The 25,964-nt window shown below is 54.6% G+C and overlaps 2 protein-coding genes across 2 annotated transcripts; one reads left to right on the plus strand and one right to left on the minus strand.

The window, feature by feature from the left end:
* Positions 1 to 7,692: 7,692 nt before the first annotated feature.
* Trnp1 (TMF1 regulated nuclear protein 1) lies at positions 7,693 to 13,981 on the plus strand. The gene is made up of 2 exons (XM_021643772.2): positions 7,693 to 8,648; positions 13,272 to 13,981. Exon 1 carries the CDS (start codon positions 7,816 to 7,818, stop codon positions 8,491 to 8,493), a length of 678 nt encoding a protein of 225 aa, XP_021499447.1. The 5' UTR covers positions 7,693 to 7,815; the 3' UTR covers positions 8,494 to 8,648; positions 13,272 to 13,981.
* Positions 13,982 to 16,746: 2,765 nt separating this feature from the next.
* On the minus strand, positions 16,747 to 23,885 carry Tent5b (terminal nucleotidyltransferase 5B). Its single transcript, XM_021644111.2, has 2 exons — positions 23,446 to 23,885; positions 16,747 to 18,631 (listed from the first exon to the last, which is right to left on the minus strand). The coding sequence occupies exons 1-2, from the start codon at positions 23,707 to 23,709 to the stop codon at positions 17,609 to 17,611; spliced, it is 1,287 nt and encodes a 428-aa protein (XP_021499786.1). The 5' UTR covers positions 23,710 to 23,885; the 3' UTR covers positions 16,747 to 17,608.
* Between the last annotated feature and the right edge of the window lie 2,079 nt (positions 23,886 to 25,964).

Below are 25,964 nucleotides of genomic sequence, written 5' to 3' on the forward strand. Positions count from 1 at the left end.
AAGGTGTCAGATCCGTTTCAGACAGTTGTGAGCTGCCCTGTAGGTGCTGGGAATTGAACCTGGGTCCTTTGGAAGAACAGATGGCACTCTTAACCACTGAGCCATCTCTCCAGTCCACTGCCTCATTTCTTTTGTTGGGTTTTGTCTTTCCAGGTTAGAATGATCCATAATGAAGCTGGCCTGGGTAGCACACACCTGTAACCCCAGCACTCAGGGAGGCAGAGGCAGGCAAAGCTCTGTGAGTTCGAGGCCAACCTGGGCTACAAAGCGAGTCCAGGACAGCCAAGGCTACACAGAAAAACCCTGTCTCGAAAAACTAAACCCAAACCAAACCAACCAAACAAACAAAAAGATTCATAATGAGAACAGTTTTGGAAGTCAGATACTTATTTTCTGGTGTCCAGTGACTCAAGCAATTTTGCCTGACCTGAGCTCGACCTGTAACCTAGGCTCTCTGGATGTGAAATCTTCCTGCCTTCCTCTATCTCAGTGATGGGCAAGACGGTGTAGACATTTGTTTTTTTTGTTTTTGTTTTTTCATCTTGTATTCTTGCTGAAGCCATTTTAGGTTTAACCAGAATTTGGTATCCTTGGTGGAGAATCCCATGGAAAAATTACCCAACTCTATCCTAGGACTCAAGGGTTGTGGTAACCTATCGTAGCTGCTGTTACACTGCCTGTTTGGAGGACCTTGTCCAGCTAACCGCTTATCTCGGCTTCTGCTGAAATTGCTTGCTTCAAACCGCTTGCTCTGCGAGGCACCCCTGCCGCTGTCCAGCAAGATGCCAGGGATGTGGTTTCTGCCTTTTAAAGCCCTGTCTTCGGTCACTCTGGGCCAGAAGTTCCCCGAACACTTGGGTGTAGTCCCGGCCAGCTGGAATGAAGGCTTTCAGTCGACTATACACTGTGTCGGAGCGATTGGCTCTGGTGGGCTCTGGTGGGCTCTGGTGGGCTCTGGTGGGCTCCCCATAACAAGGACAGTGTGAGCCCCAACGTCCTCACGCCTCCCGCAAGCTCTGTGCTGCAATCTACGTGTGGAGGTCAGAGGTCAATTTGCACAGCAGCTTTGGTTCTTTCCTTCCCATGGGTTCCGGGGACTGAACTCAGAGCATAAAGCTTTCATAGCAAGCGTTTTACCTGTAGAACCATCTCCTCAGCCCTAACATAAATCCTTGACCTTGGTTTCTCTACCAAACCTGCTTCTCCCCCTGTTCTCCTCTCTGCCAGGAACACCATAATCCATCTGCTGTTTTGTGGACACCCCCACCCCCCACTAATCCATTTTCAAGTCCTCTCCTTTTCAAATTGAACCCTCATACATCCCCTTCCTCCCCTAGCCATTAGGCCTGGCACTGTCCTCTTTGCCGTGGATTACTAACTTAATCTCCCAACTCAGCCCTCACAGCCCTCCCTCACCCCCTTCCAGGCCAGTCTCTCCACTCTACCTAGCAAAAGCCTCATCTTTCGGAAATGAATTAGATCACACGGATCCCCAACCTGTAGGCTCTGCCTGAACAGAGAAACACCTAAAATCTTCCTCCAGGCCAAAGCTTAGGCTCCATCTCTGAGCTCAGTCCCATTCCCCCCAACCCCCACTGTGACCCATTCTCCCTCAGCTCCCTGTGTTCCTGCAGGCTCACAGACAAAGGAGCACACTGACCTTTCTGCCCCAGGGTCTTTGCACTCGCTATTAATTTTGGTGAGAAATTTCTCTCCCCAGTTCCTCAAGTCTATTTGCCCATCATCACTTCCCAGGTCTCAGGAAGCCCTCGCTGACTCCCTTTTCTATCAAGTCACTAGTGTGCCCATGATTTCCTGGGAGGCACCTTAGAAGTAGAACTAGATGACCCTGGGCTGGTTTCAACACTGTGCAACACTGACAGCCCCCCTCTAGCTTTCTGTTTTTTCACCTATCAAAAGCCACGAGCAACAGCGTCTCTGGGAGCCATCCTGGCAGAGCAGGAGAGCACCAGATATTGCATTTTCCTTTTAAGGTACATTTCCTAGGATTTGTTTTTTGTTTACTTCTGAGACAGGGATCTCCTAGCATCACACAGTGGCTGCTTACATAGGGGTGTGCTTAATTGGGTTGTTGAATACATGAGAGGAGGCATTTTGCCGCCCCTTTTGTCCTGTTTATCTTTCCACACCAGGCTGTTCTAGTGATGTGAAAACTGGAGCTCTGCCTAGGGAGCGTGGCTCAGTGGTAGAGTGCCTGCCTAGCTGGTGGAAGGTCTGAGTTTGATGCCCAGTACTGCAAAACAAAAAGGCAACTGAAAAACAAAAACAAAAAACAATGCCTTCCCTGGAAAGAAAGAAAGGAAAAAACAAAACAAAAACCCGAAGAACCCTGGGATCCTAATCTCAGGGTTGAGAAGTGCCTGTGAAGGAGCACGGTTTCCACCTGGTCTGGTGGCAATGTGACAGGCTATCTAAAGCATGTGGCACCCCTGTCTCTATCCTGAACAGGCACAGCGTTTTATTCTGAGGAAAAATAAGTAGGGCAAAATTTTCATCACAGAAGACATTAAAAACAAAGAAAGCCTGAGCGAGCGCTCTGGATGCCTCAGCAGGCGGATTGCAGGCTGTGGACTAGGGGACATTGGCAGTGAACTTGTGGCTTGCTGGAGAAGACATCCAGTCTCCTGTCCAAGCACCACCCCCCACCCTCCGACATTCAGGAACCTGAGGCCTCATATTACCAGTGCAGAGGCCCAGAGAGTAGGGCCATGCTAGAGCCACTGTGAATGAAACTGAAGGCAGGACTGCTTTGAGCCTTCAAGGCTCTTCCTATGAGACTGGGAAGAAAGAGGGGAAGAAGGATGAGGTGTTCACGGGTAGGCTGGGGGGTGCTGACAGTTGTGCAGGGCAACCTGAGCTACCTCGCTGAAGCCTGCAGGAAAGGGGAGCAGGAGGCTGGGGCCCCGGCTGCCTTATTTTCAGAACTGCTATCTTTGTCTGCATCTGCTAAATTATTAAAGTGCCTTCGCATCCTGGAGGGTGTCAGGCCAGCTTGCCAGGAAGATGCGAAGAGGGGAGGGGAGGGCTGGTGCTTCTGGAGAGAAACCAATTCCTCAGGCCTTGACCTTTGTCCTGCCCCGTGCTCAGCTTTGTCCTTCTGAGAGGGGCTGGTCCACGCTGGGTAGGATTCTGGAGCCTGGTCTGGTGGCCTCTTTGCTTCCAGTGTCTTGGACTCAGACCGCAGGCTTCGAGGCAGGTAGACGGGGACAGCTATAAGATCTTGCACAAATCTTCACGTCTTTGTTTGTGCCACAGGTACTTCCTCTCCTCAGATAGGCTCCATTCTCGGCTTCTCGGACCCAGGGAAGGGCTGGACTCTATCCAAACCCAAGCTCCCTGCTCCCATGTCCCCTTTCTCTCTCTTTCTAATAATTTTTTGTTGTTGTTGTGAGATAATATTGTTTTGAGTCAGAGTCAACTCTCAGCGGCCCGAGATGACCTTGAACTTGTGACCCTCCTGCCTCCTGAGTGCTAGATTACAAGCATGGGCCACCTGCCCCCATGACCAGTTTTTGTGGTGCTAGGGGGTTGAAACCAGGGCCTTAGGCATACCAAGCAAGCATTCCACCAACTGATATCGCCAATCTTTTTTTTGTTTGTTTTTTAATTTTATTATTTTCTCTATGTTCATATTTTTTCTATAAGAAAAATGTATAATTTTTATAAAGATCAGAGAAAATGTAATGATCATAATAGCCCCCCGAAATGCATTTCCCAGCTGGGCATGGTGGCAAATATGGTCACTTCACCACTAGGAAAGTAGAAGCATGCAGGTCAGAAGTTCAAGGCCAGCCTCAGGTGCCCAGTATATTTAAAAGCAGCCTGGGCTACATGAGGCCCCGCATCAGTAAGACAATAACAGTCCAGCAAAGTGGCACAGAGTTGAAAGCACTTGCTACTCAAGCCTGAGGACCAGAGCCAAATCTCTGAGATCCACAAGGTGGAAGGAGAGTACCAGCTCCCACAAGTTGACCTCTGACCTGCAAATGAGGACAGCAGCATGTGCACACACACACACACACACACACACGAGTGTACACACACACACACACACACACACACACACACACACGTGAGTGCTTTAAGACCCAAACATTCTACTAAATGTTAAAGGATCCCAGCGATAAGAAAAACTAGTATAGAAGGGAGACTCCATCAATAATGAAAAAAAGTACATATATATATATATACATACATACATATATATATATATATATATTACAGATGTATAAAATACCTTATAGGATAGGAATAAAATATTGAATTCCTGATGTGATGGTAAACACCTTTAATCCCAAGCATTTGGGAGGCAGAGGCAGCCAGATCTCTGTAAGTTCAAGGCCAGCCTGGTCTACATAGTCAGTTCCAGGCTGGCCAAGGTTATAAAGTAAGATCCTGTCTTTTAAAAAAAAAATGTTTTGAACTTTTAAAAAGTTGTTATTTATTATTGTTGCATGTCTGTGTATGTCTGTGTGTGTGAGTACGAGTGAGGCCCACAGGCAGTTTCCAGGAGTGCTGCATGTGCTTACATCTGACCAGCCATCTGGCTGGCCCAGCTCTTCATCTCTGTGAGACAGGACCGATTAGACTGGCCTCTGACCCCTGGCATTCCTAGTACCTAAACCTCCTGAACATTGCGATTTCAGCTGTGAGCCACTGTGTCCAACTCAATTAGATGGCTTTGAGGGCTTTAGTTTCCCTATTAGGAAGAAAAGCCTGCTGCCTCCAGGAGACCAGAGGACACCGATGCGTCCAGCAAACGCTTATTAACTTAGCTAGCTCGCTGTTTGCATTCTGAGATAGAGTCTTGCGCGGTCTGGCCTGGCGCTTGCTGTGTGTCTGAGGATGGCCTTGCTCTCTCATCCTGTCACGTGATGGACCACAGGAGCGAGCAGTCACTGCTGGCCTGTTGTTATTATGTTTATGTGAGGCTGGGGACTGAACCCAGCTTGAGTCACACTTGCAGCCCCTAGTAAATATGCTCTGATCATCTTCCCCTCTTAGAGAAACCAATGGCCAAGGTCTCTGAAAGGAAGTGTGTGGAGGTTTTTACACCAGATATGACAGGTTCTCTGGATCTGACCAATGTGTGGGGTTCTGTTCTGTTCCCTCCTCCCCTCCCCCCACCTTTTTTTTTTTCCAAGATAAGGTTTCTCTGTGTAACTCTGGCTGTCCTGGAACTCACTCTGTAGACCAGAGTGGCCTAGAACTCAGAGATCCACCTGCCTTTGCCTCCCTAGTGCTGGGATTAAAGATGTATGCCACCACTGCCTGGCCCACTCTCATTCTTTTTCTTAAAAAGCTAGTCCTTAGAGAAGAGAATTTCAGGTCAGATCTAGCTTGGGATACTTGGGGTCCTGTGTTCAGAGTGCAAACTGTCTTCAGCAATAGAGACTTACCTTCAGCCCCTTGGGAAACCACCAAGGCAATGGCCACAGGCTAAAATGTTTCGGGAGTTTCTTTGATTACCAGACCAATGGTGGCTTCTCAAGCTCGGTATTGGGATTTTTGCTACTCTAGGGCCTTTGGGGTAGCATTGTCAGACTAAGTTGGGAAATGTTCATTTAAACTATGTATGTGTAGTTGGGCACAGTGGCACAGTAATCCCAGCACTCAGGGAGGCAGAGGCAGGCAGATCTCTGTGAGTTCCAGGACAGCCTGGTCTACAAAGTGAGTCCAGGCCAGCCAAGGCTACACAGAGAAACCCTGTCTTGAAAACAAACAAACAAACAAACAAAAGACAGGGTTTTTCTATTTTTGTCCTGACTGTCCTGGAGTTCACCATGTAGACCAGGCTGGCCTTAGAACTCACAGATGTTCTCCTGCCTCTGCCTGCCTGGTGCTGGAAGGATGGACATGGGCCAGCATTCCTGGTCTTTCTCTCGTCAGCTGGGTTTTATGTAGCTCAGGCTGTTCTTGAACTCCTGATCCTCCTGCCCCCACCTTAGAAATGCTGGAATTACTGGCTGGTGCCACTAAAGAAATGAGGGGTTGGGACAGAGGGCGTCCCCCACCTCCATTAACTGGGGAGTTGGGGGCAGGTTTTTCTCTGATTCATGAAACAGCAGTCCAGCTTCTCTGGGTGGGGCGCTTTTGACTGAGAGACCCAGAGTTGGTCTCAAGACAGACCCACACTTAGGATGCCACCATGAGGGAGGGAGGGCGTCCCAACCTGCTGGAGACAACCTGACAGTTCCTGAGCCTCCCTAGTTCTCAGTGAACCCCTCTGACTCTGAGTTCCCAAGCCTGGGCTTCCCTTTCTGCGCTGTCCTCCCCACATACCACCCCGCGACCGCCATGTCCTTAGGTCCGCATCGATTAACCAGCAGCCCTGAACGCACTGAGCTGAGCCGCCCTTCCTCTTCCTCTCCCCAAGCGTGTCTCTCCTTCTCTGGGAGCTACCCCAGCTCAGTGAGCATCTCTTTTCTACCCGTGAGTTGTCCCCCTTCTCTAAATCTAACTCCCCTCACCCTCCCTCCCTTCCTCTCTCTCTCCAGAAGCTGCCTCTCTGGAGACTCGCTGTTGAGAGCAGAGTCTGGGTCACTTAATCAAAAGGCACCTGTAGGTACTTAGAGAAGGAGAGGGGGAGGGAGGGAGAGACTGAGGCTCCCCCACCCCCAGCTAGACGCTTCTTTTGGGCGCTGGCCACACCTTTGGCAGATCCTCTGAAACCCGGGGCTCCGCTTGCAGTCCTTCTCAATGGGGTTCAGAGCTGCTTTCCCACCCCCCTCTCCACGACCTTGCCCCCTCCCACCACGGACCCCTCCCATCTCCGATGGTACTTTCAAATAGATAGAATCGGAGGCAGAGCCGTTGGCGTTGGCCAACGTCGGGAAGAAAAACAGCAGGGCTATTTCTGCCGTGGGGAGAGAAAGTGGGCAGAGCCAGGATGATTAAAATCCTAGATATGGAGATGGGCGTGTTCCAAGCTTTTCAAAGGGCTTTCTGATGGATGGTTGAGCCTGTTGTTTCCGTCCAGACTCAGCCACCAGCCGGCAGCCTGACCTTGATCAGGGCCATCGCGTCTTCAGAGTTTCTTTCCCCCTCCAAGTGGAAGGCATCGGGGAGGTGACTTGCGTGCTCGCAGGTGCACACACACAGGCAGGGTTGGAGCTGGAAAGTAATTTTGCACACCTTGGGGTTTCTCTGAGGGCCCCACGAAGGTGGGTGGACCCAGCGGCGGCGCCTGCGGCGTTTGTTTGGCAAGCCAAGTCCTTCTTGGTGAGCGAGTAATCCAGTCACAGGCCCACCCTCCGGTGGACGCCGGTGGTCCCCCTGCCTTACCCACCCCACAGATGCAGAGAGATGGGGGAGGAGGGCGTCCTAGCCAACCTTGTGACCTACGAGATCCGGAGCGCTAAGTTCTAGGCAGTCACGCGGCCGGCGTGGGGAGTGGGGGTGACGCCCAGCCAAAACCTTCCTCTGGGTGGAGACTGAAATGTACGACCGTTAGGCATTACCGTCGGAGTTTACGGAGAAGAGTCCAGGCGAGAAAAGCGGCCGCCGCTTATCCACCCAGAATTTGGGGTGATACTCAAACAGGGCTACTCTGGGAGAAGGACAGGGAACCCGAAGTTCTTGGGGGACACGCTCTACGGTGGGAGGCAGGGCAGATTCAGGACATACAGGTCTGGGATTGGCTGTGCCGCCCATCGCCCCGCCCCATGTGCTATAAGAGGCTGGGATGCGCGTGCGGCCTGGGTGTGTGCTCTGCGGCCCCCTCCCCCGGTCCCGTCCCCAGCGTCTCTCCTCCCCGCGCACCGACAGCCCGGGGCCGCCGCGGGGCTGGGGGGGATGCCGGGCTGCCGCATCAGCGCTTGCGGCCCAGGGGCCCAGGAAGGGACGGCAGAGCCGGGGTCGCCCCCGCCGCCACCCCGGGAGCCCCTGGCCTCTCTCCAGCCCCCGCCCCCATCTCCGACCTCGACCCCGACCCCCGCTCAGTCACCGCCGTCTCCGAAGGCGGCCGAGACCCCCGCGGAGGGGCAGGAGCTGCAGCGCTGGCGCCAGGGTGCTAGTGGGGGAGCGGGGGGCGCGGGCCCGGCGGGGATCGGGGGCGCGGGCGCGGCGGCGGGGGCCGGGGGCCGCGCGCTGGAGCTGGCCGAAGCGCGGCGGCGCCTGCTGGAAGTGGAGGGCCGCCGGCGCCTGGTGTCGGAGCTGGAGAGCCGGGTGCTGCAGCTGCACCGAGTCTTCCTGGCCGCCGAGCTGCGCCTGGCGCACCGCGCCGAGAGCCTGAGCCGCCTGAGCGGCGGCGTGGCCCAGGCCGAGCTCTACCTGGCGGCGCACGGGTCGCGTCTCAAGAAGGGCGCGCGCCGCGGCCGCCGGGGTCGTCCCCCCGCGCTGCTGGCGTCCGCGCTCGGCCTGGGGAGCTGCGTGCCCTGGGGCGCGGGGCGGCTGCGGCGCGGCCACGGCCCCGAGCCGGACTCGCCCTTCCGCCGCAGCCCGCCTCGCGGCCCCGCCTCCCCCCAGCGCTGACCTCAGCCCCCGGGACCCCTTGCCTCCCGAGACAGGCGGTCCCCCGGGTGCGCAAGGAAGGACGGACGGACGGATCCAGGTGCTGGGTAGATGGACGGCGTCAACTACGCGGAGGAGGCCGCCGGGGTGCCGGGGCCCCTGAAAGTGAGACTGAGGTGCGGTGGTGTTGTCTGGTGATTTCTGGGGTACAGTGGGTGTGTGTGTCGAGGGTGCAGTGTCCGGGCTCTCCCGTGTCAGGGCGTCTGCCATCTGTGGGACCCTAATGGAGCTCTCTGTTTGTGGCTTCTTCGTAACGGATTAGATGGCGGCGCCAAGTTCCCTTATAGAGCTGACATAGTAGAGAGTGTTTGTTTCCGGGGGGCATTTGTGGCGAACTTTAACCAGCTGGAGCCTGCTGCAACATTGCAACATCCGCCACCCTCCCTGGGCTGCTGTGGTCTCTCCTGGGTCCCCTGCACTGTAAATCCCTGCCCTTGAAGTTGCTGGTTTCCACACAGCCCAGCTCCATCTCTTTCAGAGGGAAAAACAATAAGGTCCCGGAATGAAGGGTGGGAGGACGCTGGCTCAGGGCTGTATAACTGAGTTCTCCTCTTCTGAGCCCCTCCCTGTCTCCCACTGGGGGAGGCAGAATCCCATAGAGGTTGAAGGTTTGTCCCCATCGTACTTAGGCCTCTCTGCTGCTAGGAGACAGCTTTTCTCATACTTGTAATAATTTTTTTGTTACCTGTGTTTGGAGCATGATGGAGATAACCAGAATTGGGGTGTCTGTCACCTGCTCAACCATCAGCCCCTCCCCAATGCAGCCCTAAGATGGCTCTGCCGGGGATGGAGCCATCTCCAAGGGGGCAAGCATGGCATCAACTTCCCTTAAAGGGCCAGACGAGAAATGCCACCTGCTTCTTCCTGCCCAGATGCCCTTCAGGCCTTCAACCCTCTGTCCCCACTCAGCTATGAGGGGCCTGGCTGCAGCCTCACTCATCAGTGGACAGTGGGCATACCTACCTCTCAGAAGGGCTGTGGGGAGGCTGAGTCAGGGCACAGGACTCATTTTCCCCACTGTAAGTCTTGGTAGGATGTTTAAATCACACCTAGAGACAGGCGCAACCTCTGCTCAGGGGCTAGGAGCTAATTAAAGTTCTCATTTTACAGACTGGAAAAGGGATTTCTCAAGGTCACATGCCAGAGGGAGAGGAGAGAAGAGCCTGGTCCTAGGCCTCTGTGTGTCCCCTTTTCATTGTTATTCCAGTTAGGGAGAGCTGACCCCTGAACCCTGTCTACAGTGACCTAGAACAATATTGTCCCCTCTCTGGGCCATCTCCTCACATCTCTGACTATTGTCCCTCCTGTCAGGCTGAGAAGGGAAAGAAGAGGAAGGAAGATGTCAGAGCCACAAGTATACTGTAATCCTGAGAGTCAGGTGTATGGCTGTGATAGGCAGGAGTCCTCAGCTGCCCCTGTCCCCATCAGGCCTTCCCCTCCGCAGGTAACCAACTTACTGCTGGGTTCTCAGAAGGCCTTCCTGAAGCCTTCTTAGTTGGAGACTCAGAGCTTCTGAGAAAGCCACAGCCCAGGGGTCGTGGGGGACTATGGCATTTTCTGATCTCCCAGAGACAGGTCATTTTGAGTCCTCAGGGCCAGAGAACACAGGACTTCCTGGAGGTGACATGGCCGGAGTTCAGGCTGCTGCAGCGCTGGGCTGCCGCCAGGACTGCTAAGTTTCTGGTTTGCAGGAATGGGGCCTTTCATCTGAAGAAGCTTTTAGCTAATGGCATAGAGTGCTTTCTGTCATCACAGTTAGGACTTTCTCTGGGATTTATTGTAATCAGCTTTGACGTGACTCAGAGGTGGAGTGGGTGGGTACATGAAGAGTCAGAGATGACACTCGATGGAAGAAGGGTGGGTGGGAAGGTGAGGGGACAGGCAGATCTGGCCCCTCCTTCCCCTTCCAGATGCCAGGCTGCTCTCCCTGCAGAGCTCAGCGACCTGAACCTCAGGCTGTGGGTTGTGCACTTCTCAATCAACCAAAAGCCGCCTTCTCAGCCTGCCTGGCCCTCCTAGTACCCTGTGTGGAGCTCTCAGGTCTGCCTCACCCTCCCCTCCATGGGTTTCAGGAGGAAACATGCCAGAGAGCCTCTGCTTTTAAGGGCTGGCCTTCCAGACCTCTTCCAGGCAGCTGTCCCTGGACAGCACTGTCTCAGGAGATTATTTTATTTTAATTTAAATTTTTTTTTTGAGACAGGCTTGCCTTAACTGCCATATATTAGCTGAGGCTGACCTTGAAAGCTTTTAACATTCATTATTTATTTGTGTGTGGAGGAGGGGGGGTTGTGGATCAGGCATGCACCAGTGATATGTTGAGGTCAGAAGAAAACTTGCAGGAATCTGTCCTTTCCTCCACCAAGGGGGTCCCAGAGATTGAGTTCAAGTGGTCAGCCTGGGGGCAGGCACCTTTAGCTGATGAACTACCTGTATGGTCCCAACAGTGAACTTCTGATCTCTTGCCTTCACCTCTCAAGTGATGGGGTTCCGGGCGTACACCCCACCATTCTGTGTTTATGTGGTGTTGGTGTTGGACCCAGGGCCTGGTGCATGCTGGGCTGCACCCTGCCCTACCGACTGAGCTGTATCCCTAGCCCTGAGAATTATGTTTTAGACTTTGGCTGTTATTACTCCACCCGTGAGCTACTTCCCACGCAACTTCCTGAACACTTTTTTTGTGTGTGTGACAAGGTCTCACTGTGTTGCTGCGGGTGAAAACTTTCTTGGTGGCCTCTAGCCTGCAGATGGGGCACATTCAGGGACCCTTGGAATCTGTGCACGGAGGACACTATGTGACCCCGTGAATCTGGGAGCTCAGCGAGAGAGGAACAAGCCCCTTCTCTCTTGGCTTAGCAGTGCCACCAGAGGGCAGCGTAGAGCTGCTTCGCGAGAGTTGGGGGCGTGGCCGGGGACATGCTGGGTTCCGGGTGGCCCCAGACCTCAGTCACCCTTCTCTGTGGTCCCGGGGGATTTCTGGCTTTGGGCTGTAAGGGTCTACAGAATAACTGGGCGGTGGTGGCGAACGTTTTTAATCCCCAGCACTCGGGAGCGGTGGTGGCGGTTCCCGGAGCCCACTAGGAGAGGCGCAGGAGAGATCCTAGCAGGAAAGAATGAGGCTTCCACCGGAGGTATTCATAGATTGGTTCCGCTAATGACAGCACCGGGTCCTGCCACCACCCAACGACCAAGGTGGCCTCCCAGAGGTTAGGCTGAAGCGACAAGTCCTGGCTAGGGTGTTGCAGACGTGCAGTGGGCAGGGTCCTGTGCTGACAGCTCGAGCTGTTGAGAGCCACTCAGGTGCCCTGGCGTCCCAGCAGGCGAGGCGCCAGGCGGGGAGGAAGCCTTTAGGAAAGCTGGGAAATCCCCAGCCGATTTCTTCCCCTGTTACTCCTTGACTACACCCTGGCCAGAAGTGATGAGGGACGAGAACCCTTGGTTCTGGGCTCTGAGTTAACCTCGTTCCTCGCACTGGGCACTGTGCTAAGCACGCTACACAAGCTCAGTGGGCTGATGGCAGCATCATTTGGGGGGCACTTCCGGGTCCTCGCTTTTAAGGGGTCCGGTTCTGGGGAGGGAGGGAGAAGATGCTGGAGGGGCAGCAGAGTATGTCTTGTGCCCATCCCCCAGGACTGGACAACACACCCTTGCCGGGTTGTCTGTGTTCTGGGGGTGAGTCAAGCTGACTCAACATACCTGGCTTATGGCGAGGGTGGGCCAGAGATGTGCAAGGCTGTCTACCCTCCCTGAAGGCCCGGGCAGGCAGGGATGTCTGGTACCAAGGGAGCAAAAAGCCTGGATGGCAGGAAAGGCACTGGGACTAAAGCTGTGAGCCACCAGCACCAGGCCTTCTTTGGGGGAAAAAATATATATTTTTACTTAAATAATGCGTATGTGTGTGCAGGTACCTTTGGAGGGTAGCAGTGTTGGATTTCCCCTACCCCTCCCCCGCCCCAGGTGAAGTTACAGGCTTTTGTAAGCTGTTTGATATGGGTCCTGGGAACCCAACGTGGCTCCCTAACAAAAGCAGCAGCGCAAGCTGTTGACCTCTGAGCCATCTCCCGAGCCCTCGAATTTTGAGGGAGGCTGGGACACTAGGGAAGAGCTGACTTGTGTGTATAAGAAGTCCTACTGAACCAGAAAAACCATGTCTCAAAAACCAAACGGAAAGAAAAGTAGTCCTACTGAATGCCTCACGATGGGACCGCTCTTCAAAGGACGGGAGAACAGGGTAGGCCTCTGTGTCTCTAGAGGAGCAGTTCTCAACCTGTGGGTCCCGGCCCTTTGGGGTCGCCTATCAGATATTTACATTATAATGTATAATAGTAGCACAGTTAGTTTTGAAATCGTAGCAAAATCATTTTATGGTTGGGGGTCACCATAACACGAGGAGCTGAAGTAAAGGGTCGAAGTGTTAGGGCGAGTGAGAACCACAGCTCTGGGGCATGACCATATCAGGGATCCCTGAAACAGCCCTGGGGAGCTCCATAAGGGGAGAAGTGGAGGAGGGGCGGCCTCTTCATTACAGGAACATTCCATTCCAGCTGCTCAGACTGGTGGGGATCCCAGCCAAGGACAAAGACCCAAGGGGACCTCTGCTTCTCCTAGCCCCCTTCCAGAGCAAACCCTCCTGCCCTGCCTGCCCACCATGGTCCTTCTCGGGGAGACAGATGTGGTAGGCTCTGGGTGGGGTGGAGCAGCTTCTGGAAAGGGTAATTAAGGCTCTGGCATTGTTCTTCCAGCTCCTCAGAGCCGCCACTCCATGGGTCAGGACTTCTGCATTCTGCTCCTTCTCTGGATACCGCCTTCAGGAAGACTTCCAGGACTGACTGTACCCGTCTCGGCGCCTTCCTCTCAGGAGCCCTCACGGTGGCAAGGGGCTGGGTCCTGGGAACTTTCTGTACTCTGAATTGCTTTCCGTACACTGCATTTTCCATACTTTGCTTATACAGAGACCCAAGATGCTATCCAGTTAGCCGAGACCACAGCACACATTGCCGGTGTGACCAATGAGGAGAATTCTTATTGAAGACAGACTCCTCATTCTTAAGTCCCAGTGAGGCCGGAGTCCCCGTCCTCACCACTTCTTTGTCCAATAGCTCCAGGAAGCCTATTTGAGGCAAATCACTGCTGTAGGAAACCCCCGTTTCCCCCCACCCAGTGCCCTTGTCCTCCCCGTGTGATTGAGGACATACCTGGGTCTCCTTGCAGACAATCAGCTGCTGCCTCCTAGGGGGACACCTCTTTCTCAGGATGAGGTGGTGGCAACATCAAACATCCAAAGCCAACCTAACCGCACAAAGGAAATCACTTCTTCATGTATCCTGATAGAGGGAAGGAGGCACATTTACGCACACACCGCCCAGAACCCATAGGCTTCTGTACAGTGGCTGTATAGCGACTTGGTCCCCAATTGTATACAACGCAGGAAGAATAAAGCTCAGTAACGTGAGGATGACGCGTGTGGTTTTTGAGGTTCACGGTGCCAGTGTCCTTGCCACCTTGCCTCTGGGTGGATGGGTCTGTCTTTTTCAGTTGACAGCTCCTGGAGGGGCTTCTGTTGGGCTGGCAGTCCGCCTGGGGACTGGCTTACAGACTGATTTTTCCCTCGACTTGGCTCAGAGCTGACCCTCAGGAAGTCTCTCTGTCACCAAGGGTGTGATGAAGCCCAGAGTGACACCTGGCGAGGCTGGGGTGCTGTGGTGATGGATGGCAGCAGCCTGTAGTGCGGGGTTGTGGGTATCTGCCCACGGAGGTCTCAGGAGCCTGGTGTGTTGAAACTGGGATGAGGTTTTCTTTGTTGTTGTTGTTGTTGTTTCGTTTTGTTTTTTTCTTAAAGGACTCTTTCTAAAGGTGTGGGGTGTGCCTAAGAAACTACTAAAAGGGAGCCAGGCTAATCACATGGCCTTCAGGAGACTGAGGTGAGAAGGGAGGGGGGAATTCAAGGCTAGCTTGGGCTACACAGGGACACCCTGTCTCCAAAAAAACAGAACTGGAGAAACAACTTCTTCAGTAATAAGGTTGTCTGCATAGAATGCGCAAAGCCCTGGGTTCTAGAGACAGAGCTCAGGAGAATAATTTCCCCACTGTTGGGTTGCAGGGAGGCAAGTGTTAAAGGGCTGCTGCCATGGCCGGAGGGGTGTGGACCGTGGCAACCTGGGAGGGAGGGGGCAAGGACAATGAACACCGGGTTCTTTCAGGCTCCTGCTGGAGAACAGCAGGAAACCGGCGAACAAGGGGGCCATTGATGACATCCAGCAGTCTCCCAGGGCCCTGAGTACAGGTGGACAGCGTGTCTGGGAGGGGCTTCCCCGCCCCCATGCACCTGCCTGGGCTTACTCTTCCTCACAGCTACTGGCCTTGCTTGGCACTCTGACTTGCAGGCTGGTAGGTAGGAAGGGTAGGTGGGTTGTCACCGGCACAACAGTTGGAAGGTGAAAACCACCACAGCTCTCCCCTCAGCTGCACTCTGGCCGATTCCAAATTCCTGACTGCCTACACGGCCTCGAAACACATTCGGGGGTGGCGCCAGGGATGATGGTCCAGGAGAACAGTGTCCTGCACAGAGTGTTTCTCTCACACCAGGAAACAACGCACCACACCCACAGGCTCTCAGGGGTGTTACCACAGGTCCCAGACAGTCACCCCAAGCCATGACTGTTGGCATAGATACATCAGAAAATGTATGTCTTGGCACATCACTACACCCTGCCAGTCATTCAGAAAATAGCCCGAGCCTTGCCACATAGGTGCAGGACACAGCTGTCAGCGCCACTCACGTGGAATTACACTGCAGGGGTGGAACGCCACGTCCTGAGTCTGACCAACCTCTCGGACCACTCTGGCCTCTTGTTTTTGTCTGTAAAATGGGAATTGAATACTGTTCTCTGGAGTTGTGATGGGGGTGAAACTCGAAATGTTGGGGCATACCTAAGCGTGCGTCTAGCCTGGGATGACTCGGGCTTGACAGCTGTTGCTGTGAACTCCTGCCACTCACTCCCCCCGGCTCCTCACTTCCATGCACATGTATGTACCGGCTCCAGAGAGCACCCACCCCCACAGGACTGCCTGACATCCTCAGGCACAGGCGCTCTCCTTCACACATGCCTGCCAGGCCACGGGTACATTGGGAAGAGTTCCCTTGGCCCAGAGCACTTTCTCCAGACAGCCAAATGGCTCGCTTCCCAGAACCTTCAAGTCTTTGGTCAGTCGAATACCATCTTTCAGTGAGGGGCACCTTAATGTGTTAGGCCCTTGTTATGTATATTTTTATGCATTGCTGACCTTCTAAGACCACATTGTTTGCCTGCCCCATCAGGTAAACCAAGGGGAGGGACCCGGGACCCTACCACCCAGAACCATGACGTGGTGGGCACAGACCTCGGAGCATGTCTGTGAGCCCTCTGCCCAGCTCATTGAGCCTGCTGTTTCCAGTGTTTCCCGCTCCTGCTCAGGCTCGCGCGGCTCAATCAGGAGGTAGGCTAAGACCTCGGTTAGGTGGCCGCAGCTGGGTGGGATAGGAGAGCCCTTTCAGTTGCCTCCCTGGCCATGAAGGGACTCAGGTGAGGCCTCTAGCCAAACCCACAGGGCAGGTGAGGACTCCATCTGACGACCTGAGGTCTCCTTTGCTGCATTATTTTTTCCACCCTGCCTGAAACCATCAGTCACCACTTCAGAGGAGCCTAATGAGGCTGAAGGCTTTGCAATCCCCAGATCAAAGAGGCAGGGTAAACAGTGGGCAGCGTCCAGAGGTGAGTGGCCAATGCCCTGAGGGAACAGCTCCCCAAAAGCTGCTCTCCTTGACCACTTGGCTGGCAACTATCTGGCTTCAGAGACCTTGGCCCTCTCCAAGGGACCTGTTTACAATAAGCCAGAGCAAGCCTATGCTCACTTGTCAGGGAGAACGTCCCAGGGCTCTGGGGAACCCTCCAACCCCCCCCCCCCCAGCAGCTTTCTTTCATTCCAGAGTCACCCTGCTTGCTTCCGGGGACTGAACTCCAGGACTTTAGGACTCCAGGGACAGATGAGCAATGGATATTCTCTCTAACAAGGTCTAGACTTGTGGAGGCAACACTCCAGCTCGTAGCTGCCAAGCTGTGGGCAGTGCATTGCAGTCACCCCTTGGCCCCTCCCACAATAGGAGCCAAACTCGGCCTGAGGAGGCAGTGCCAGCCCTAATCCATAGAGCGCCTTTCCCTGGGAGAAAGATAGTTATGCTCAGTGTAGGCAATCTTTATTGGTGGGAAGAGTGCAAAATAGCAACAAATCCAGAGGAATGGGAAAAGAGGTGGGCCGTGCCTCCCTCCACGGTGTGAAAGGCCTATAACCAAGCAAGTGGGGTCAGAGTAGTAGACTGTGTTGTGGCAGCTTTGAACTTAGGAGCCTCCAACAGAAGCGCCCAGACAGCAGGGCTCCTGGGAGGCACAAGGGAAGGGAGAGGGGGGGACACCCTGGGGGAGGGGGGTTATGGGTTGTGCCTATTCTGGCTGTTTGGAATCTGTCCACTATCACCTCAGCCCACAGGAAGTCCTTACAGCCTCGGGCAAGGACACAGGTTTCAGGAGACCGAATTCCCATCCCTGCAGAAAACCCAGAAAGCTGCCTCACGACTTAGTTTTGCTCTTCCTAATGATCAGCGAGGTGGGACCACCAGGCTCTCTGATGGACTCAGCTGGACCCCAAGAGAGTAGTCCTGTTACATGGTATCATATTTTAGCCTGTGTAGGAACTTCTGCCTCTATGGGCTGACCCCTTCTAGGCCATGGGAATCAACCCACTGTGTTGCTTCTGAGGCTACCGCCAAAGCTGTCTGTCTTTTCAGGACAAGTAGCCTGTGTCCCCACAGTCATGCAGGTCCAAGAGGGTGGTACCAGGCCAAAAGGGCCTTCCGTCAAGAACCCAGACTTGGTTTTAAGCCCATAGATGCCTGGCGCAGGAAAGTCAGGTCTGTTCAAAGGCCCAGCCCTACAGTGCCGGGCCAGCTGGCACAGGCGGCCTGTGTCTGGTAACATCCTCCACACATACCTGATGACCCACCCCACCCCCCATGAAGCTCATTCCCTCCTGGCCCGGCTCAGAGTCAGTTGCAAGGCAGCCAGGTGGGGTAGGAGTGAGCCCGGGGCAGCAGAGGCTGCATGGGGGTCACATAGTAATTAACGGGGGCTGCGGGCACAACCCCTTCCGAGCCGAGCCGCCGCCAGGCCAGGGCAGCCGTGGCAGCGGGGCCCTGCTCAGCCAGCGCCTGCAGGGCTAGCATGGCGATGAGGTCCAGCGTCTGGCGGCGCTCGTGGCTCATGAGGCACACGGTGCTCTCGTTGACCACCTGGTGCAGCGTCACGAGGCAAGCGTAGCGGCGCGCCACCTCCGCTCCGCCGAAGTGAGCCTCCAGGTAGCGCTCCAGGACGCGCCTCTGCTCCACCAGGTCGGGGAAGTCGATGAAGAAGCGCGAGCACATGTAGCGCTGCAGGGCGCGGGCGTCCGTGCTGGGCCGCGGCCGGAAGCCCCGCACCAGGAGGTGGCAGTACTTGAGCAGGCCGCCGCCGCGGATCTCCTCGGGGCTGCGCGTGGCGATGACGCGGTGCTGCAGGTGCTCCAAGGCCTCGGCGAAGTCGCCGTACAGGCTCTCGCCTGTCACGGTGGGGTGGAAGGCCTCTGACATTGGCGTGGATGAGCACTGGCCGAAGAGCAGCAGGGAGTCCAGGACGATCTGGAAGGAGTCCACGCTGAATTCGAACTGGCGCCTCACGGAGTCCACGAACTTGAGTTCCACGTTCTTACCGCTCTTGTTGGATAGCGAGATGAGGCTCCAGCGGTCCAGGTCCGTGCACACTTTCACCAGCTTCTGCACATAGGCTTCCTTGAGCGTCAGCGGTGTGATCTTGGCCCGGCTCACTCCGGCTGGCAGGAAGTCCAGCAGGCAAGCCAGGACCACGGCCTTGGTGAGCTGGAAGGAGGCCTCGCTCTGCAGGTCCATCTGGAACACTAGGTCCAGGTCCTTGTAGCCGAGGCCGCTCTCAGGGTGCAGCACGTGGCTGGCGGCTGAGCCGTGCAGACGAACGCTGTGCACACGCAATCCCTGTTCTTCCAGGCTTCTGCGGACCACCTGCAGGGGATTGGAGTTGGGGGAGAGGGTGTCAGGTGCCTGGACCCCAGCTTGTCTTTGTGAGACCTTTTAACTGGCAGAGCCTCCATTGATTTGCCAACCCCAGCCGGGAGAAGGGCCCAGTTGAAAGGAATGACTCAGAAGAGCAATAAAAATAACAAAGGTCAGCAGAGAACTTACTGAGCACTTTGCATTAAAATACAACCTCACTTAATCTTTGTAATTAACCTGATGAGGCAAGGTTTATTCCTGCTTCGCAGGTTGGGAAATAGAGGCCCAGAGCAGCCTGAGAGCTACCAGAGTTACACAGCTGGTAAATACAGAGCTGGGCCTTCAGTTCGGAGCCCAGGTTCTTCTCACTGTGCTACCCAAGCTTCCTAACGCTGCAAGCCAAACTGTGATTAACTAGCTCAGGTGGACTGCTAAGGACCCCACATGGCTTCACACATTAACTTCCGTGAGAATCCTTTTGAGCACTACAGTTCCCTGACAGATGGAAGGCCAGAGGTACAGAGGTGTAAAAGAAACACGCCCAAGGCCGTAGATTACAGATTACCCAGGCTAAGCCCAGAATCTTGGTTGGTTGTTTTTAATATTTAATTAGGAAAAAAAAATTTTGAGACAGGGTTTCTACAAGTAGCTCTGGCTGTCCCGGAACTTGCTCCATAGACCAGGCTGGCCTTGAGCTCAAGAAATCTGCCTGCGGAGTGCTGGGATTAAGGGCAAGTGCCACCACATTAACTTTTTTAAGTTTTCAATTTTTAAAAGATTTGTTTTTATTCTATGTCATTGTGTGTGTGTGTGTGGCCTGTACACACACATATGCACCACCCACGGAGGCCGGAAGAGGTCTTCGGATCTCTCGGAAGGAGTTACAGGTGGTTGCGGGCCACCACGTGAGTGCTGGGACTAGAAGCCAGTCCTCTGGAGGGGCAGCCAGAGCCCTTACCTGCTGAGCCTTCTCCCAGCCCATTCTTTTCGTGGACTGACACACACTCCTTCCCCTGCCCCCACCCTCACCAGAAACCAGGGAAGCAAAATACCACACGAGCTTTCCAGATGAGGAGACTAAGGCTCCGAGCAGTAATCCCCAGCCACTTAGAAGGCTGAGGCAGGAGGATATGGAGCCTCATATCCAGGAGAGCCCAGGACTGATGGCGTGGGAACATGGCAGGGACACCTAAGCCTTCTGGAACTCGGTTCTTAGCTAGAGCCCTGAGCAGTGGCACCGTGGGAGAGGATTGAAGCCAGGGGTGAATACAGACTTTAGGTTTCTTGGCAACCCCAAGCCCTTCTTCACACATGGTCCTGAAAGTGACCAGGCAGCATTCCTGCCCTCAGTGACTCTGCAACCCCACCTCACTGCCAAGTCAGCGCCGGCTCTAGGGCAGGCTGTTCTCAGCCTCCCAGGGAATTACTGCGAAGAATGCATCTAAATGCTGAGGAGGCAAGCTGCGGTGGGGCAATCCGGGGCGGGCGGCTCCTCCAGGAAGGAATTGCCATAGTAACGGGGGGGGGGGTGGGAAGGAAAGGACCGGCCATCTGAGCATTCAGTGCAAGGGTGGGGGAGGGAGGAGTCCCACAGGCAGGTATTTAGTAAGCACCAGATGCAGGACCTCAGCAGAATCTACAGTGGGGGAGGGGACTGGGGTGTGGCTCAGCTGCTGGGAAACTTAGGTTCACAGGTGTAAAGACGCCTCAAACCCAGGTATGGCTGATTTCAGACCTGTCCTTCGGTTTTACTGCTGGGTGAGGAGCCTAGAGGTTCCAGTCATGGATGCTAAACTCCCTCCCTCCAGCTGCTGCCTGCCTACCCTCTCTCTACCACTCAGACTGAGGCTTCAGAAGCAGCAGATCATCTGGTCCCCCTGGCTGCCCTTTCCAAACTTTAGCAGGGCCTGGTGGAGAATGCCTGTCACCCTGGCACTTGGGAGGCTGAGGCAGGAGGATCACTGAGAGTTGGTTACCAACCTGGGATATTACAGCAAGGGCTGGCAAGACTGCGTGTCAAAACTGAACCAATTTCTGCATGTCTACAGATCTATCTAATTAAAAAAAAATTTTTTTTTAAAAGACAGAGTCTCAGTAGCCCAGGTTAGCCTCAGAGTAATTAAGGTGGATTTTGAACTTCCAATCTCCCTACCTCCATCTCCTGAGTGATGGGATTGCAGGTGCAACACCACTTTTTATTTTTCAAGATGAGAATAAACGTCAAAGCACTGAAGCCCTGAGCAGTTAGTTGATGGTGGGAAGGTGGCAGCTGGGAAGTAGCTGGAGCCATCCTATGGATCTTTCATTGCACACCTTGGCACTGTCCCCAAGTGGCCAATGAGAGAAGACCATCCCTTCCCCGAGTTCCAGGTGAGCTGACTGGGCCTTAGTGCCAACTCCTGCCCTCCAGCTGGTGCCCACCCCAGGGCATGGCATCTGGCCTGGTAAGTAGGTAGCAATCCCCTCATTAAATCCCCTGCGTCAGGGCTGTGGGGCCAGTGTTGTCAGCCAACCGTTGGCTGCTGTCTCTTTCCCAGGTCTGACTACAGCCAGTTTGACAGGCGGTCACCAGATACTGCCACACCCGAGGACTGCAAGGCAGCTTGCAGCCTCCCATCAGACTTTCCAGCCACGGGGGTTGGGGGGGGTGACTGTAGCTTGCTTTCTCCTGTGCTGAGGTGCCCAATTCCCCAAACTGCTCTGTCCAAGACCTTGCAAAGACTGAAGACTTGCAAAGCTTGCAAGAGTAAGCCCTCTGGCTGCAGCTGGAGAGATCAGCTCATTCAGTTCAATTCTCTGGACTCAGAGAAGTCAAATGACTTGCTCAAGATCACAAAGTCAGTAACTGAGTTGAACTAGAACCCACTCTCCAGAGCTAGAGCTGGGGGGTCTCAAGTGGGTCCCTTCAGCCAGGCACGACAAGCAAGGATGCGTTTGTTTAGCTGCTCAGACTGTTGCTGTGGGGAAGACCTTGTTGGGTGTAGACGTAGAGGGCTTCCATTCTTGAACCGTGAGACAGTTTAGCACTGGTGAGACATTGTGACAGGCTCCTCCCTTTCCACCACCCCTCATATCCCAACAGCTTTTAAAGCTGCTAGCTGCGGCCTCCCACAGACAGACTGGCTGCCTAGGCAGGTGAAGGCTAGTGTTCCCTTGGGAGTCTGGAACCAAAAAGGATATTGCTGAGTAGCCAAAGCCACCCCCATTGAACAGATGGGGCCACTAAGACCAGACCAGCAGGGAGAAAAGGGATAAACAACGAACCCAGAAGCCCGGCTTTTCAGTGCGGCCTCAAGGCCTCTGCCACCTCTCCACTCCACAGCCAACAGCTTCCTGTTCTGGGATGACTGTGCCCCTACTTTAGAAAGACCATGCCATGAAACTGACTCACTCTCCCTCACTTGACTGGGAGACAGGGGCTAGTACCCAGCCACATTTGTGCTTGGCGTCTGTTTAGATACTTGTCCCTGCAGAGAGGTGTATGTGCTGGGCACCGCTCTCCTTCCCTCCATGCCTGGGGTGATGGCATTTCCTCAAGAGAAGAGCCAGCATGGTGGTAGCAAACTCCTATAATCCCGGCTCCTTGGGCAGCTGGGGCAGGAGGATCATTTGAGACTACGGGTTTGAGAGGAGCCCAGACAAAACACAGGAAGACCCTATCTCAAAAACAAAACAAGCTGAAGCTGGACTAATAATCCAGAGTACGGCGGGAAAGGAAGGGATGCCTCAGCCAGCACCACTGGGACAGCCAGTGAGTCAGCCCCGGAGAATCTGACCCCTCCCCCTCCATCTCACTGCTTGTTCCTAGGAAGGGAGGGCATGACCAGGCCCCAGCAGCCACCCTCCCCCTGCTGGAGGCTATAGTAGCAGGTGGTACGGGTAACTCTACCTGGAATTCGTGTAAAGCCCAGCAGGAACCATCACTAGACTCTTCTGGTTTTCATGATCCGGGGACTCCCCTAGGAGCTACATGTTGAGCTCGGGAGCCAGGGGAAGGGTGGGAAACTCGTGAACCTGTACCACCTGCTCCTGGGGCGCTCAAGGGTTCCCTGAGCTCGATATCCCCCCCCCCCACAGGTAGCCTTAGGTAGCTCTCCATCACCCCTCGATGATGAGGGCCTCGGCTAGAAGAGGGCCGAGAAGGCGCATCTTCTGGTATTTCAGAACACCGTAGTGCTGAGACTATAACCGGAAAGAGTTAAGTGTGGGGTCGTACAGGGTTAGGTAAAAGGAAGAACTGGGGTTTGGATGGAGCAACTCCAGAATCTGATCCTCGGAGGGAGATGGTGCTTTGGGGTCTAAACCTTGGCCTGGCCTTCATTTCCAGTCTTAAGGGAGGAGGAACACCTAAAATGGAAATTTGATGCTATCAGGGTGGGGTCTCCGGTCTGGCCACAACACGTGGGAGGCGGGGGAGTCTTCCCAAGGATTTGGCTGTTTCACCTAGCCAAGGTTTCCTGAGCCAAGGGCTGTGGGAACACAAAAGGGCGGAGTGAGCCTAGAACCCTCAGGGAGCAGGAGGTCCAAGGATGCGGAGTAGAGGAAGAAAGCTATTTTGGAACCCAGCACACACACTTCCTCATTGGAGGCTGCCAGGGCAATCCCCCCTCTGGTGCCTCCCTTGTCTCCACCCCCTCACCCAGCCAGCGTCTCTGTGAGTGGTTCCCAGGGACTAAGGGTTCTCCAGAACGCTGGACAGGCAAGCTCAGCAGGCTGTAGTAAGAGCGGAGCTGACGGCCCCGGTTCCCGTCCCTCAGTTTCCCCAGCCACCGGGCCAGTCTGGGCAGAGCGCCACCCCGCGACCCTCCCGGCGCCCCCCTCACCTGCACGATCTGTAGGGGCTGCACGCTCAGCGTGGGGAAGTTGCCCCGCCCGTGAATGGGGATCGGCTCTTTCAGCAGCGCGTCCAGCCGCTTCACCTGTGGCCAGCTCAGCCGGCTCTGATGCCGCCCCAGGGAAGCCGAGGAGGCCTCCGGGTCCGGGCCGCCGCCGGCCGCCCCGGCTGCGGCCCCTGCCGGGTCCTCATGCGTCCCCACCTGCGCCGCTGGCCGCTCCGGGCTCTCAGCGCCACTCTCCGACGGCATCATTCGCCCGACCCCGGCGCCCCGATGGCAAAAACCCGGGAGTGGTGGAGGCGAGGAGGGCAGGGAGAGTGGTTGCGCACGGGCCAAGGCGGGCTGCGGGGACCCGGCGGCGGCGGCGGCGAGGCAAACCCAGGGAACACCTCCGACGGCGGCAGCGGTGGCGAGGACTAGCAAACCTTCGAGCCAGGTGGATGGGACCAGCTGACACTTATAGGCCGCGGGCCGCACGCCCATTGGCCGGCCCAGCTGTCACACAGGAGCTGCCCCGCCTCCCATCCCTCCCCCTACCGTTGGCAAACAGGCTTGCTGGCTCCCGGGGGTTTCTAATTGGCTGGAAGGCACGCCTCTTCCCCGCCCCCTCGCTCGGGCTGGATTCCCTCCTTTGGTCTTTAAAGAACTTCTGCCGCTTGTGATTGGCCGAGCCTGCCGGGACTCAGGGGGACAGCGCCCTCCAGCGGCAGAAGGGAGGGCGCTCTCTAGCGTAGCGTTGCAGCGTCTGAGGAAGGCGGCTGCTCGCTCGTTTGTTCCCTGGCTTGGCGCTTCGAACCGCAGCACGCCTGGCGCGCACGTTCCATTTTAGGTGAGGTGAAATCTGCTCAGAGAGAGAGAGGGCGTTATCACCCATCATCGCATAGCGTGTGGGTGCCCGTTATGGGCCCGATGGAGGTGTAAGAATCGATGCGGCGCCCTCTCTCTGCTCCATCTGGGCAGACCCAGGATTTTTTCTGGGATGGAGATTTCTATTTTCTCTCTCTCTCTCTCTCTCTCTCTCTCTCTCTCTCTCTCTCTCTCTCTCTCTCTCTCTCTCTCTCTCTCTCTCTCTCTCTCTCTCTCTCTCTCAGCGGGAATTAAAATCCAACCACCCTGTTTAGCACGGCAGTGATTTTTCTTGTCATTACCTGGCTAAAAAGTAAAAAGGTAATGAAGGAGGAAGCATGACTTAGGAGCAGCTGCTACACACCCCAGTGTCTGACAGGACACCGCTTTGGCCGCCGAAAGTCCTTGTTTTCCTCTGCTGGAAACCCCAAGAGAAGGTGCCATGTGCTCAGCCAGGTGGGTTTGCAATCTCCCCACGCTTGTTGTTTTAACTTTGTTTTTTTATTTACTGATTAATTAATTTGTTTACATATATATTTTGTTTCCAGAGCTGAGGACCGAACCCAGGTCCTTGAGCTTGCTAGGCAAGCGCTCTGCCACTGAGCTAAATCTCCGACCCCTACTCACTATGCAGATCAGGCTGGCCTTGAACTCACGAAGATCTGTACAACTCTGATTTTCAAGTTCTGGAATTAAAGGCTGTTCCTTACATTTATTGACTGTGGGGGGGGCAGGGGTGTTCAGGGATTAAATTTAGCTTCTCATTCTTGGTGATGAGTTTCTTTACTCCCCCAGCAATTTTGACAGCCATTTTGTTATGTACACGTTTTCTTTTCTTTTTTCTTTCTTTTTGTTTTGAGACAAGGTTTCTCTGTGTAGCCCTGGCTGTCCTGGACTCACCCTGTAGACCAGGCTGACCTGGAATTCCCAGGGATCTGCCTGCCTCTGCCTCCCGAGGGGAGATTAAAGGTGTGCACCATAATGGCTGGCTATGTCTATGTCTATGAAAGACATAGACCAGATGAAGGGATGGGAATGTGGCTGGTAGAGGTCTTGCCTAGCGTGTATAAAGCCCTGAGTTTGATCCCTGAACTACATAAACCAGTCCTGTAATCTCAGCATCCCAGTGGTGGGGGAAGGAGGATAAGAAAGTCAAGGTTGTCCTTGTCTACGTGTTGAGTTCTTCAGGGTCAACCAGGGCTACAAAGTGAGACCCTGTCTTTAAATAATAATAATAATAATAAATAGAGATGTAGTGAGTGACCAATTGCCTGCTCAGTGTGCTTCAACCTCTGGTGCCACAAAGGGGAGAGATAAAGAAGAGGTCTCCTTTGGATGAGTTGTCTCTGAACCCTAGACCTACCAAGATCCCTGAAGCTACTGAGTCCAGCCATAACACTCTCCTGCGTACTCATTTAGCTCAGTAGCACAGAATGCTTGCCTAGTGTGTGCAAGAGCCTGGCTCTGATTCCCAGGTACCAAAAACAAAACAAAACAAAACAAAAAACAAAACAAAAACCCAACCCAAAACAAACCACCCCAAAGCTACAACATTGCACTGCTACTCTCTTCTCGTCCCCCAGCAGAAGGGGGAGAGAAAACTGAACATTTCTTAAACCTCCAGTAGGCACCAAATCATGTTACATATGTAAGCATTCACT

Source organism: Meriones unguiculatus, chromosome 3, assembly GCF_030254825.1.
Source record: "Meriones unguiculatus strain TT.TT164.6M chromosome 3, Bangor_MerUng_6.1, whole genome shotgun sequence".
NCBI lineage: Eukaryota > Metazoa > Chordata > Mammalia > Rodentia > Muridae > Meriones > Meriones unguiculatus.

Bases quoted from the DNA above. Each gene is read 5' to 3' on its own strand.
- Trnp1 (XM_021643772.2), top strand. From the start codon at position 7,816: ATGCCGGGCTGCCGCATCAGCGCTTGCGGCCCAGGGGCCCAGGAAGGG.
- Tent5b (XM_021644111.2), bottom strand. From the start codon at position 23,709: ATGATGCCGTCGGAGAGTGGCGCTGAGAGCCCGGAGCGGCCAGCGGCG. The intron at 18,632-23,445 runs GTGAGGGGGGCG...AATCCCCTGCAG, and splicing joins AGCCCCTACAGATCGTGCAG to GTGGTCCGCAGAAGCCTGGA.